General features: G+C 48.4%; 4 protein-coding genes across 4 annotated transcripts; 2 read left to right on the top strand and 2 right to left on the bottom strand.

Annotated features, from left to right (window-relative positions):
- Positions 1–100: 100 nt before the first annotated feature.
- Positions 101–2,281, top strand: AFUA_3G02470 (amidase family protein; the record flags this gene model as incomplete). Its single annotated transcript, XM_743477.2, has 1 exon — positions 101–2,281. One exon carries the CDS (start codon positions 101–103, stop codon positions 2,177–2,179), a length of 2,079 nt encoding a protein of 692 aa, XP_748570.1. The 3' UTR covers positions 2,180–2,281.
- Positions 2,282–3,073: 792 nt separating this feature from the next.
- Positions 3,074–4,758, bottom strand: AFUA_3G02460 (serine/threonine-protein kinase; the record flags this gene model as incomplete). The annotated part of the gene is made up of 4 exons (XM_743476.2): positions 3,074–3,588; positions 3,669–4,246; positions 4,316–4,559; positions 4,740–4,758. The coding sequence occupies 4 exons, from the start codon at positions 4,756–4,758 to the stop codon at positions 3,074–3,076; spliced, it is 1,356 nt and encodes a 451-aa protein (XP_748569.2).
- A 334-nt stretch (positions 4,759–5,092) lies between these two features.
- On the top strand, positions 5,093–6,889 carry AFUA_3G02455 (uncharacterized protein). Its single transcript, XM_077804294.1, has 3 exons — positions 5,093–5,453; positions 5,516–5,739; positions 5,786–6,889. The coding sequence occupies exon 3, from the start codon at positions 5,864–5,866 to the stop codon at positions 6,494–6,496; it is 633 nt and encodes a 210-aa protein (XP_077660451.1). The 5' UTR covers positions 5,093–5,453; positions 5,516–5,739; positions 5,786–5,863; the 3' UTR covers positions 6,497–6,889.
- Positions 6,890–7,639: 750 nt separating this feature from the next.
- On the bottom strand, positions 7,640–11,538 carry AFUA_3G02450 (uncharacterized protein; the record flags this gene model as incomplete). The annotated part of the gene is made up of 5 exons (XM_743475.2): positions 7,640–8,035; positions 8,106–9,385; positions 9,475–10,626; positions 10,722–11,040; positions 11,131–11,538. The coding sequence occupies 5 exons, from the start codon at positions 11,536–11,538 to the stop codon at positions 7,658–7,660; spliced, it is 3,537 nt and encodes a 1,178-aa protein (XP_748568.1). The 3' UTR covers positions 7,640–7,657.
- Positions 11,539–13,368: the final 1,830 nt, after the last annotated feature.

Here is a 13,368-nt window from a genome sequence, read left to right as displayed (position 1 = left end):
TTCATGGATAAAAGGTGCTTGGAAGTTCTGCCCATCTCCTTCAAGTACTTCAATATCTCTCCTGCCAAAGAGCTCAAGGTCAACACAGATTGCTTCGACTATGCCGGCGCCTGACACCCAAGAACGACCAAAGGTCTTGAACTTGGTCGATGCCAGTATCAAGGAGCTTCTCGAGGCCCTCCGGATCGGGGCTGTTACAAGTGTCCAGCTTGTGGCGCTTTATCTGCACCGAATCGGGCAGTACGACTGTCGGGGCCCCTCCTTGAACTCGGTCTGCGTGCTCAACCCCAATGCGTTCGAGGAAGCGCAGAAGTCGGATGACTATCGTGCCAGTGGTCGGCCACCAAGACCATTAGAGGGCATTCCTTGCACGGTTAAGAACAGCTTCATGGTCAAGGGGATGACAGTCGCCGCGGGCTCACCTGCTTTTGCCGACCTAATCGCCACGGACGATGCCGCGGTTGTATCGCTCCTGCGCGAAGCTGGAGCAGTGATCCTTGGACTGACCAATATGCCCGCTATGGCTGACGGTGGAAGCCAACGTGGACTCTACGGTCGTGCTGAAAGCCCCTACAACCTCCAATACTCCACGACGGCCTTTGCATCCGGTTCGTCCAATGGCTGTGGCACAGCAACTGCGGCAAGCCTTGCAGCCTTTGGCTTAGCTGGTGAAACCGTCTCCTCTGGGCGTGCGCCGGCATCCAACAATGCGTTGATCGGATATTCTCCCTCGCGAGGCGTGATACCGAACAGAGGCCAATGGCCACTCTACCCAACCTGCGATGTCATTGTTCCACATACAAGATCGATGGAGGACCTATTTGCCGTCCTGAACGTGATTGTAGCCGACGATGGTGATTCCAGTCGGGGAATTGATTTCTGGAGGAATCAACAAATCGTCCCTATTCCCAAGGCATCTGAAATTCGCCCAAAAGACTATCGAGATTTGGCTGACCCATATGCACTGGTGGGTAAACGAGTCGCCATACCAAGATGCTTTTTGGGGGACCCTTCTGCCAAACCGTTTCACGTCTGCACTACCGCAGTGAAAGCGCTATGGGACAGCGTTCAGAAGACACTCGAGAGCCTCGGCGCGACTGTCATCGCGACGGATTTTCCTCTGCTCGAGAAGTACACAAAGAAAGACTTCCCTGGTCAAAGTTGCAACGTGCCTGGGCTATCACACGAGTGGACAAGAATCGAGCGATGCCTGATGATTGCCACGGCGTGGGACGATTTCCTGCAGCAAAATGGCGATGTGAGATGTACCAGTCTTTCCAAGTGTGATCCCGGCAAGATCCACCCTTTGATTGCACCCATGGACGATCCCTCGAGATTCACCGAGGCGCAAAACCAAGTTCGTTATTCGGAGATGATCGAGTCCATCCGTGATAGACAATACAGCCTCTACGACCTTCCTGGTATCGCGGAGGCAGTGAGAGCATTGGAGGATATGCGAAAGAGAGATTTGGAAGATTGGATGGACGCACATGGTATTGACCTGCTCGCTTTCCCCACCAATGGTGATGTTTCGTACGCCAATTCGGACGAAGTGTACGAGTCAATGCTCCATGCATTGCAGGATGGGGTCAAGTATTCCAACGGTGGCCGAGCGCTGAAACATCTGGGAATTCCCTGCATCACTGTCCCGATGGGGACTCTGAGTGACACGCAGATGCCCGTGGGAATGACGCTGGCATCCAGAGCCTGGGCAGACAATGACCTGTTGCGATATGCCTACGCGTATGAAGTGGCGTCGCGGAACCGGACAGTCCCTCGTCTGACACCGCCTCTCTCTTCTGATTCCATCCCAATGGTTCCGCTCCTCGACAGGCTATGTAGTACAGCCAAGCCTTTTCTCAATCTCGACTCGGCCACATGGAAGGAACCGGCCAATTCCGAGCACGAAGTTCGCCGAGAAGTTTCAGTAAAGGGAACGATGCAGTCCAGCGAACCTACTGTCGGCATTGCTTCACTGGAAGTCTTTGTTGATGGAAAACTCTTTACCTCGATTTCTCTGACGGGTGAGAAATGGGAATGGAACGCGTGTCTTTCACGAGCCAAGGTGGTCGACCGCTATCCAACAATCGGCAGAGTACCAAAGGACTGTTTTCTTGTCATTTTTATCGCAACTCTGCAGAATGGAAGGAATGCAGCTCGTATGTTGCTGGTTGACTAGGGACGAAGTACAGATGTTCAGTGACGGCGACCAAGCTTTTGCACATTGACCAGATATTTATATTGAAATTAGGAGAAGAGTTAGGGACGTCCACGTTACAAATATTCTCACTTGGGTTGGCACTTTTCAAGCTCAGACATCGGTAGTCTGTCTCCCTTTGTTATAGAAGATCAATATAGGATATCTCCCAACTCGCATCGACCATGACAGACCGACTTCCTTGCCCTTGGCTGCCTCATATTCGACCATGGTTGGCTCACGTCCTTACGAAGCAACTAGTGACGACGATTGGGAAACATATAAACCGATATAATGACACAGATATAGATTATGTGCAGACATATGGTTAGTCCACACTGCATAATGAGAACTTCATCACGTCAAGAGCCAGTCCAGCTCTACGTCGAAGGAGTAAAGGTATGTGAGAACCACGAACAGCAAACTGATTGTGCTTGATCGTACTGTTATGGTCAACAACTCTATCGTCTCTTCTGGCTCCCTGCACTGTCATGATCATCATGATCATCATTTCAGTGTTTACCACTCTCTAGGACTCTGCACCGTCCTCACCATGGCCAAGGGTTTTCATTACTCTCACCACGGCCATCTTCGTCCGTGCTCTTATCGTCATCCCAGCGGCGCCAAGATTCATCCCTCATCCTCTTCTGAGCCTCGGGGCCTTTCTCTCGCTTCCTGTGGAGGTCAAAAGGCCTGCTCGATAATCTTGTACAATTGGCCGATGACCTCTTGTTTGTTATCATTCCATGACAGACAGCTTTGGCCACCGATTGTCATCATGTCAGTATACTTTTCGCCGGCAACTAGACACAGGGTGCGTTTGGGGGGGTGATACAATCTAAGCACAACAGGACAATTGTCAATAAGAGCCTTGGTCTAGCCGCTGTTAACGTCAATCTCGCGGAACCATGGCTCAGACAAGATTCTCGCAGGCGATGGGCGTTTCACGGGATCGTATTGCAAAATCCACCGAATGAACGTCTTCACTTTTTGGGCTTCGTCTTCGTCGAGATTGGGCTCTGTCATATCGAACAGCGCCTCCATAGACAGCTGCTCCACCATAAGCGGTTTCTCTCCTGGAGCGACTCCTCCAAGCTGACAATTAAAAAGCTGCTTCTCGGGTGTAAAGTAGAGTGACGAAGTCTCCCAGTGCCTGAAAAGCTCGTCGGGAAGGGCACCAAGCCGGGCAGTGAGAGAGAGAAGATGATCGTCATTTTCATACTCGGACCCCGGTATACAGAAAAGCGGCTGTCCGGTGATAAGTTCAAAGACAAGGCAACCGAAACACCAGACATCGATACTATTATCAACGGCTCCGGTAAGAATCAATTCGGGGAGTCGAAGACCCAGTGGAGTAACGGGTTTTTGTGGAGGGTCCGTAAAGAAAAAAGCTATCCCAGATAGGAAGATGTGAGTTTTGATATTTGTCAGATAGGAACGCAGATACTTGAAACGAACAATATGTACTCACCGCCACCCATATCGGATAATTTGACCTTAAGGCCTTCTGCGTAGCTGGTAAAGGGCACCAGCGGCTGCGAAACGCAAAGGTATGGGGGAGCCCATCTATCCTGCTTATTGTCTAGCCTCTGTACCGGAGGGGAGATTGACCGGGCTTGAACATCTTCCTCCTGTCGGAGCGAGTCCTCCGCCGTGGAGTCGATATCATTAAGAGTGAAGAGAATGTTCCCTGGCTGGAAGTCTCCATGGGCGATGCCATGTTCGTGAAGAAATGCAAGAGCCTGCAACGATTGCTTGAGGATGCTCTTTGCCATCCGAAGCGGATAGCGGACCTTCATTCCTCGCCTGCGAGGCTTGAACTGCGGCAACTCCTCTACCATAGTGTTCACACTCGGGCCCATGGGCTCAAATACCAAGCATCTGTGGAGACCATTAGGACCGCGATGTTCAAACTCGCCTAACAGACGAGTGACATGCCGGGCCGCTTCGGCTGGGGCAATTTCGGTGAGGTGACGTATAATTCGTAGCTCAGCTGTTACTCCCGAGATTTCCGACACAGGAATCTTCAGGGCAACATATCTACAGTTTCTTGGAGGGAGTAAGTAACGATAGTCCACATAATCGCCAGCACCCAGCACGAAAGATGACCGAACTTACTTCAAATCACGGGCGAGCCAAACAGTTGAGTAGGAGCCTTCACCAAGCTTCCGAATAACCTTAAACTGGCCGTCGTTGAAGACATCACCCAGAACGACCGGATGGTAACCACCGGGGCGATAATCTTCCACCCACTCACAGGGTAGTGTAATGGTCTTGAATCTCCACTCATTATCTGTCAAAGCTCTTGATGGAGGCGTGGGAGGAAGCGATGCACTCATGGATGCGACAGACATGCACTGTCCTAGAGTTGCTGAACAGAATGTTTCAAAATACAGCACCGTGATGTTAATTCACAAAGTAGGAGACTGCGTAAGTAACTGATCTAAAAACGCGTTGGCTAGGGACGGTCGTGTATATTTATAGTGCTTAGAATAGATAAGTGCCAGAACTCGCTACAGCCGCGCTGGTTGTAGTGTGTAACTGTGTACTTTGTTCATCATGGCCCAGCCGCCCAAGTATGACTACGTTGCTGGAGCCTTTCTTATTAGCTTAGTAGTATCACAGTGCGAATCGCTGTAGATGTAGTCTGGTATTTACTATTGATTTTATAACTTATTATTGACTAGTTCGTTTTTAGGGGGGAAAAAGGCCGGGGGAGATAAGAAAATATATGAATAATAAGTGTTAATGGGCTATCTATCATGGCCATACCTTAACAATCCATCTTCTAAATATATAATACATTGCCAGCAATCAACATAACCTATATAAATAGCATACCACTCCCGCCACTCTACTCTTATAGCTTAACATCACGCTTTCGACCTGGTTAATTCCACAGCTCAAGTCCAAGTTTCTTCCAGCAGAAGATTCCATAAAACACAATATCTTACGCACCTACCACTCTTTACAACCTCCCGCACCAATCCTGGCACTGGAATCATCAGGGCCTCCCACAAAATTATCCCAGCTTCACAAAGTGCATGTTTCCGTCTTTGATCCCTTTCAACGGTTGAATGCCCCTGGATGTCAAGACCAAAAGTTGGCTTGATCCTCGGAGACACGCTGTCTGTTAAACAACCCTTGGAAGGTCGCTCGCTGCATGCGCTACCTGGGGCGCTGTATGCTGATTCGCAGGCAGATTGGGGCTTTCTGATGTTGTAGATAATCACATCGACGTTGGGATTGTTCATCAGTAATTCTTCCTTTGCCTCGCAAGATTCCCCTGTGGCAGTTCTTTTGATCGTGGCTATTCAGTGCTGTCCACCTTCATATCACGAGCTTCTGTCTTGAACCGAAGTCGATCTGCACGAACCTGGTGCCTATTATTGCTAAGTGGCCCGGATGACGGTAACACACACATTTTATGCTTCCGTTCCGAGGAGCCTATTGTAAACGCTCAAGCACCAACGGTATATTTCGTCTGCTTCTACTGCCAAAAGTCCGAGAAATAATGGCGGAAGAAGTTTCCTTTGATATAAGTAAGTACACCCTTCGTGTTTGAAATCCCAATGTAATGTATCACAGCCTTCGAAGCGGAACATTCGACAATATGTCCACAATTTGTTATCCTCTCCTCCTACCAACATACGTTACGCGCCCTCAATGAAAGACCAAGCACCGCCTATTGTGACACGCGAAGAGATCTGGAATGGAAGAGACCTATGTCCTCACCTAGTTAGTGGCTGCAAAATACTGAAGATCGGTGAATCCAAGATCTTGAAGATGGGCCTTACAATCACCATGGGGGAAGCTGAGGCTATGTGTCTCGTCCGAAATACAACATCAGTTCCTGTCCCAGAGGTGCTCAACGCGTATATGATTGACGATATTGGATTTAGCTTAATGAGGAAGATACCGGGGGTTCCTCTCGAGGCATGCTGGGAAAGCCTTTTTGAGGATTTTCAACAATGCATTCTGGAGCGACTCCGAGCTTCCGTGCATAAATGGCGCAGAATTGAAGGCACTTTCTTTGGTTCTGTAGACCAAGGACCGTGTGAAGATACCATCTTCAAGCACCCATGGGGAGAGAAAAACTATCATTATGGCCCATTTCAAAGTCGAAAGGAATTCAGCAAGGGTGTGGTTGAGGCGCTGAAGAACTCAAGACCTGGTGGGCAACTGGTCGATGAGGATGACTACCGCCTAGCAGACGAGATCCTCGCATCAGGGGAGAATGGGCAAGATGAGAGAAAAATTCTAACTCATGGTGACCTACACCCAATAATATTATTTTAATGACAGTAAGGTAGTTTGGATCATTGACTGGGGTGCAGCGGGGTTCAGTATTGCTGCAAGGGAATACTTTGGCTTGGTTTGGGCGACGCCAGATTCGTCATGGAGACGACGTGCATCTACCATTCTCCCCTCGGATGAGTATAACTTTGGGCAAAGGTGAATTATTCCATGACTGACTACACGGGTTTCTGAGTACGTACACAAGCAACTACGTGCTCCTTCCCTCAGTCAAGCTCATGGATGTGGTTTTCAGACGCCAATCCAATCATTCCCACAATCTTTTGCAAGTTCCTCTGCCGTTATTCCGACTCTCTTATTCCTCCTTTAGTGAAGTTGGTTTGTGGATTATAGGGAGCCCTATAAATAAAAGTATGCTGTACATCAGAGTATAAGTTCAATGAGATAGATAAGTATTATAAGGATGTTAGCTGGATATACATAAGCGCGGGAGAATATATAGCATACTACGGAGTACAGGGATCTGAATGAGTTCTACTTGTAGGGTGAGGCCTACATCCGGCCCAGCCCCCATACATAGCAGGCGAGTATGAGAAAGTCCCAGGATCGTGGAGAAGGAACGAGCCATCCATTCAGCGATTGTTCCATTGTTTGATTTGACATAAACTAGGCATAACCTGTACGGTACCTTTACTAGCTATCTGTACGCTGCTGGCTCCCTGTTCTCGACTTCTAACCAAGTTACTAGTGCTTAGCTGAACCTACACTTTGTCCGAACTCCTGTGGTAACCCTCCTTTTTGACCAGATTATTCTATATATTCGCCTCACGAGCTAAGAAAGACAGTGAAGGAAAGAAACTCGAATTATCAAACTAGCCAGCAGATCTCGATGATTGCTGTCAAACATAAAATATATTAATGATGTCTGCTGATGCCCTATCAAGTAGGTTGACCACAACCTCCGTGGTCACCTATGTGGTATATTTCCCCAAGTCCAGTCTGCTACAATGAAATATCACTGCATGCAGACTATGGACAAACGGCATAAGTCAGTGCTGGAGCCTGAAGATACTGCTAAACTATCAAGGATATCACTATAACGCTTTGTCCTCAACGTTGATCACGAAGTAAGAATCATTGCTTCTTGGAATTGCCCATTGAATTAACTTGGCCTAAACTGACTTGACAAATGTCGCGCAGCCATCAGTCCAGTTCTTCAACCGCAAAATCAACTATCTTCAAGCCATAATTGAGCAGGGTACAAAACTGGTAGACGGCCAACCCTATATACATGAGTTCATTCTCGAACTCGTCGTTCCACCTTGCCACCGATTTCCCCCAAGTGGCGCCAAATGAGGCCGCTGTTTCTATGAATCCGTCTACAATCAAGACATCCTTTTTGCTGCCTTGACTGGCATCCATGATATTTCCCGTCAAGGAAAGACAGAGGGTCGGAACCGACATGACAGCACTGACTGTTCCCTTCCATCGTTTGATCACCGGTCGTTCCAATTTCTTCTTCTTGCCCACGATCTTAACGACTGCGCCAGCCAAGAGATCAGCCCCTACGACGACCCACCCCTAACAGATCAAAAGTCAGTTTGTCTCTCAAGAAATGATGGTACGTAAGGCATTATCGCCGAGTACCTACCGCATATTTGATAGCATCCCTGGTGCTCAGCGCGGTGGTGGTCACTCCAGATACAGCGGCCGGAGTTTCCCCCACTGGCCAGGTCGAGAATCCGCCCACGGTTTCGAAGGTGAGCGACGCCGAATCCAACACATTCATCAAACTGTCGATAGGTCCAATCGGGATTATTTCCAGCCCAAGCCCCTCAAAGGCGCCGTCGACCCCCAGCGAAAGCATGTCGAACTCGCCCCCCACGAGGACCACGCTCGACCCCGCGGCACGACTGAACCCGAGCATATCCGACGCGAGCGATGCGTCTGCCTGACCCTGCACATACTGGGCAAAGGTGCTCTTGGTCAACCTCCCGTGTAGCTTCGGGGGCGCACACTTCTTCTTGGCTTTGTACAGCACCGTGGTGGGAATGGCGATTAACAGTGCGCAGAAATTCAGCAGTGTCAAGGGTCGTCCACGGGCGATCACGTTTTTCCACAGCCACGTAATGACGGGAATATCGACCTCTTTGGTGGCCAGATCGCGGATCATGCCGATGCCCAACTTCAGGGCATCGAACAGGATGTCAGCCAACTTCTCCAAGGCATCGATCATCCCGTTGATCAGGTCGCTTTCCAGCTTATTGACCACATCCTGCACGCTGAAGCTGGCGGGGTTGAAAAACTCTACCAGGTCCTTGGCCACGTCCGTCAGGGTCCTCATGATGATCTTGACCTCGCTTTGGACATCGTCCCACAGCTTCACCAGCTGGTCTTCGGTGCTGTCCGCCGCCACGAGACTGGTCTCGTCGTGCAACACCGCATTTGTCGGTCCCCCGCCGTAGAGGAAACAGTACGTGGACCAGTTATAGGTCACTCCAGCCTTGATTTCGTCGTCGTCACCCTGGTCCGCATTGTCGCCCCCGTCGTTTGTGGCTGCAGCATCTTGATGCGATGCCTTCTTCTCCGTGCCGACCCGCGCTTGCTCATAGTCATTGCTTTGCAGATCAGTGAGATTTTGCTGGATAGTGGTGCGAATATTCTCCAACCACTTATGCACGTCGAGGTCCGCTCCAGTGAGCAACTCCTCTCCGTAATCTAGGGCGGCGTTGAACCCTGCGGCGACACTGTCCGTTGTAGCCAAAATATCTGTCCAGTCAAAGAGATAACTGATGAACTCAATAATATCTTTGATCACAGCACCGATCTTTTTGAGAACCCACATGACGCCTTTTACAATTGATGTGATGGTCGTCAGGGCGATCTCGTAGATCTCCTCGCCGACATGGACGATGAACTTCCACACACCATCTGCGACAGAGATAAGCCCATGGTCACTGTTTCGGAGAGGGGGGGATCAAACTGAGAAAACGGGAGAAACCGAACTGAGTTGAACTTACCGACAAGGTCACAAGTCCAGTGCCAGACAGTGTCGGCCACTTCGCCCAGCCAATGCCACATTCCGTTGAAAACGTCCCCCACATCTGACCAGAACCCAAAAGGGACGAGGATATCTGGGGAATCGCTGGGGTTCTCTGAGGCAAAGACGGTTGCGTGATATGCCTGCGCTCGATCCTTATCCTTGTTATTCAGATCCTTCGCACTGGCCACTAACTGCTGGAATGCGGCCGCCGCTCCTTTTGCATCTTTAGGCTCGAGCTGCTTTGCAAACAACGGGCTTCCATCAGGTTTTTTCAGGTTCTGGACATCGGCCGGTGTTTGGACTCCCTCGATTTTAGGGATCACCTTTTGAGACGGATCCAGGACCGGGTCCATCAGGTTTCTTTCCCCTGCTGTGGCCATCGGCTTCGATGGTGCTTGCGCCGGACGATAGGCATCGACCGCGAATTTGTGGATCGTCGCGTCGTCGGTCTGCAGGAGGATATTCAACACCCCCTTCGCATCAGTCTGGTGCCAGTCCGCCGTTGGCGAAAGAGTGGTATGGCGGCCGTTAATAATGCACCGAACCACGCCGGAACAGCTGACGCGCAGCCAGCATCCCGGGAGAAGGTCTGCGGAATCCCCATCGCCGTCATTCACCACCGTCGCATGCAGGCGGACCATAATTCCGGTCACTGGAGTCACAGTCTCCACCGAGGCATGCCAGAACGGGTACTGTTGCCATGCCTGCGAGATGGGGTCCTGCTGCAACAACGACAAGTTTCCATGCTCATCCACGGATAGCAGACTACTGACCAAAAGCTTGCGATCCCCGTCGGCTGGCCGACTGGACAGCAGACTGGAGATTCTGCCCCCTAGTCCTTTCGCCAGCAGTGGGATTACCACGCCCTTGGAGAGATCCGTGGTCGTGGTGGTGTAGTAATACACCGCGTCGGCCGCTGTGGTGTACCAGAGACGGAGGTTCTCACCGGTCTGCGAGAGGTGCAGATCCTTGAGGTCACTGATCTTTCTCAGCTCATCAATTACTGCGCCCGGGCCCCCGTGCGGTGATCGGTACTCCTTGTACGTCAACGCGGTGATCACCTCGCCGCCCACCAGCACGACAGTCCATTTCTTGGCTGGGTCCAGGAAGGAAGCCAGGCAGGTTGCTCCTGGTGAAAGGATCAGTGAGGATGTCAAAGGGCCACGACGGATAAATCCACACATGGAGTGCGAATCTCGGTCCCAATCCAAGAGATATCCTTACCTTTGGGACAGGGAACCTGGACGGCGAAGTCATCACCGTCGTCATCTTCACCTCCATCGAGGACCTTGAATACTAGAAACATGCCCCCCGTGAATCCTTCATAGAGTACCATCACACCATCACCCAGCGGACAGGTGATCAATGCGATGTTGTATATTTTTTTAGGATTGACCGGAAGGCTCCATGACTTCACCAGGGTTGCCTGCTTATCGACAAACTTGACGTAGTTGAGGTCCTCGGTGCTGGTTAGCCGGTCTGGCCGTTTGAAAGCCACCATGACCAGCGGCAGTGCCTGTTGTGAATCGCCGGATTTATGCCCCTTTACTCACGGTTTACATGATTAGCATTCTCTTCTTACTGCTCGACCGCGACGTCCGCCGGATGTGTGTGGCTCATTTTCAACACATACCATGAAGATATGATGCACTGTCGGAAAGACCCCTTGTATCACTTTGGCCGACGGCATGGTGCCTGGGATTTCATCTAGAGTGATGTGGTGCAGCAAGTAAAAATTTGACGTCGTGTCACTCGCTTCTGTAGCAATGCAGATGTCCAGGCTGGAGTCGGGGGCCTGGAGGACGGCAAACGCCTGCACTTTGACATCCTCAGAAAAGAGGCCCGAGGCCTTGGTGAAGTTGATCTTGGTGGGCTCGCGGCCCACGGTTATGATGAGGCTGAGGATCCCATCCTCTCCGAGCGCGAAAACAGCTGGTTGCCAGTCCTTGTCGTGGAAGACACCAAAGTTCTCGCCGGCGGGAACGGGGTTGGCAGCCACATAGTTGGTCATTACCTCCGAGTCTTTCTTTATGATAAGCATGATGGTGAAACCCGATATCGATTGATTAAGACGGATAAGGGATAAGAGAAATAGTGTGTTGCCCGAGCAGGGAATGGAGATGGGCAGGAATGATTCAGCGCAACGGAGGGTGTCTGTTATAACTTCAGAGCGAGACTGCCACTCAAACTTCCTCCTAAGCGTCGACACTCTCCAGCCCAAACCGAACTATCTAGAAACTGCGTTGGGAGGATCACCGATTCTCAAGAAGTCATCTGATTAGTGAATAGTGTTACGTGTGATGCGCGATTTTTAAAAGACACATACATGTGCAGCATCAATGATGGGCACATAGCTACAAGTTACAGCGCATCTCCGTGCAGAGATTATGCGTGCTCGATTTCTATTCTGGGCGAGAAGCGCTTTGGGCGGAGTATTGTCATGGTGCTGCCGTGGATAGGAGTTAGCATCGCCAGGAAGGAATCATATGACTCTGGGAATATCTTCACCACACAACTTAGTAACCTATTTGAAGGTCCTTAAGCTATATCCTATCTATAGAGCCTGCCTGTACTAGTCTACCCTATAACTAGAATAGATAAGATATAGATTACTATAGCTAGTCTAAGTATTAACTTCCTTATTAATTAACTTCTATTTACCTATGATCTAGTACCTTAATATTATATAGCTCCACCCTTAGAGTTAATACTATTAGAATACCTATCCCTCTACCCCTATTTCTACCTAGTAACCCTAAAAAGTTCTCTAAGTATATTACTAACTATAGTATTAAATAGTATAAATACTACTACCTAGTATATAAGTATATCTAGAAGGCTAAATTAACTATTAATAAAGTAAACTAATAAGCTAAATAATCTAAGGCCTAATTTCTAGAACTCTAGTATAAACTTACTTCCTCAGAGCAGAGATATAAATAAGAGATTACTAAACTAAAAGCTATTCTATAGTATTAGAAGGAATAGCTATAAGAGAAGGAATAGTAGTATATATAGGCTACTATAAAAAGGGATTAAGCCTATTACTTAGCTACCCCTACTATAAATACACCTATATCTATACCTATATATAACCCTATTACTAAGAAGCCTGTAGTTACTCTAGTAAGAATACTTATATTAACTATTACCCTATCTTCTAAAGCTACTAGATTATTAGAATAACTCCCTAACCCTAATAAGTTTAAAGGTAACTAAAAGGACCTTTAGCATTTTATAGCATAGATTTAAGAGAAAATAAATATTAATCTTAACTACTTCTTAATGCTGCAGAGCTAGATAGCTTATATAAATAACTATCTAAAGAGTACACTATACACCCAGATTCTCCCCTATATTAAGAAGGGAATTTATACTCTTAATAACTACTAAGATATCCTAGATATCCTAGAGCACACCTTTAGTAACCCTAACTATATAAATAATACCTAAAATAAGCTATTTAGCCTATGCTAGACTAATAAGAAGTTTAGTACCTTCTTTATAGAATTTTAATGCCTAGCCCTAGAGGGTAAGATGCCTAAGAAAACCCTATCTACCCTACTTAAATAGGCTATTAGTTATAAACTCTAGGGCATGCTTATATATAACTAGCCTCTAAGCTAGGAGTACTATTAATTTACTAGATTCCTACAGAAGCTTAAGAATTACTATTAGTAATATACTACTAACTAGCCTTTTATTATTAAGACCTATACTACTACTACTAAACCTACCCTATATTCCTAGTTATCCTAAAGCTCTAGCCCTATTACTACTAAGTCTACTAAGTAACTCTAGTACCCTATTATTTAAAGGAACAAGTATATACTAGTGTAATAATATAACCCTATAGACCTAGGTACTACCT

Source organism: Aspergillus fumigatus, chromosome 3, assembly GCF_000002655.1.
Source record: "Aspergillus fumigatus Af293 chromosome 3, whole genome shotgun sequence".
NCBI classification, from domain to species: Eukaryota; Fungi; Ascomycota; class Eurotiomycetes; order Eurotiales; family Aspergillaceae; genus Aspergillus; species Aspergillus fumigatus.
This window is presented reverse-complemented; position numbering and strand designations above follow the sequence as displayed.

Coding starts and splice junctions, on each gene's coding strand:
- AFUA_3G02455 (XM_077804294.1), top strand. CDS start 5,864: ATGAAAGACCAAGCACCGCCTATTGTGACACGCGAAGAGATCTGGAAT.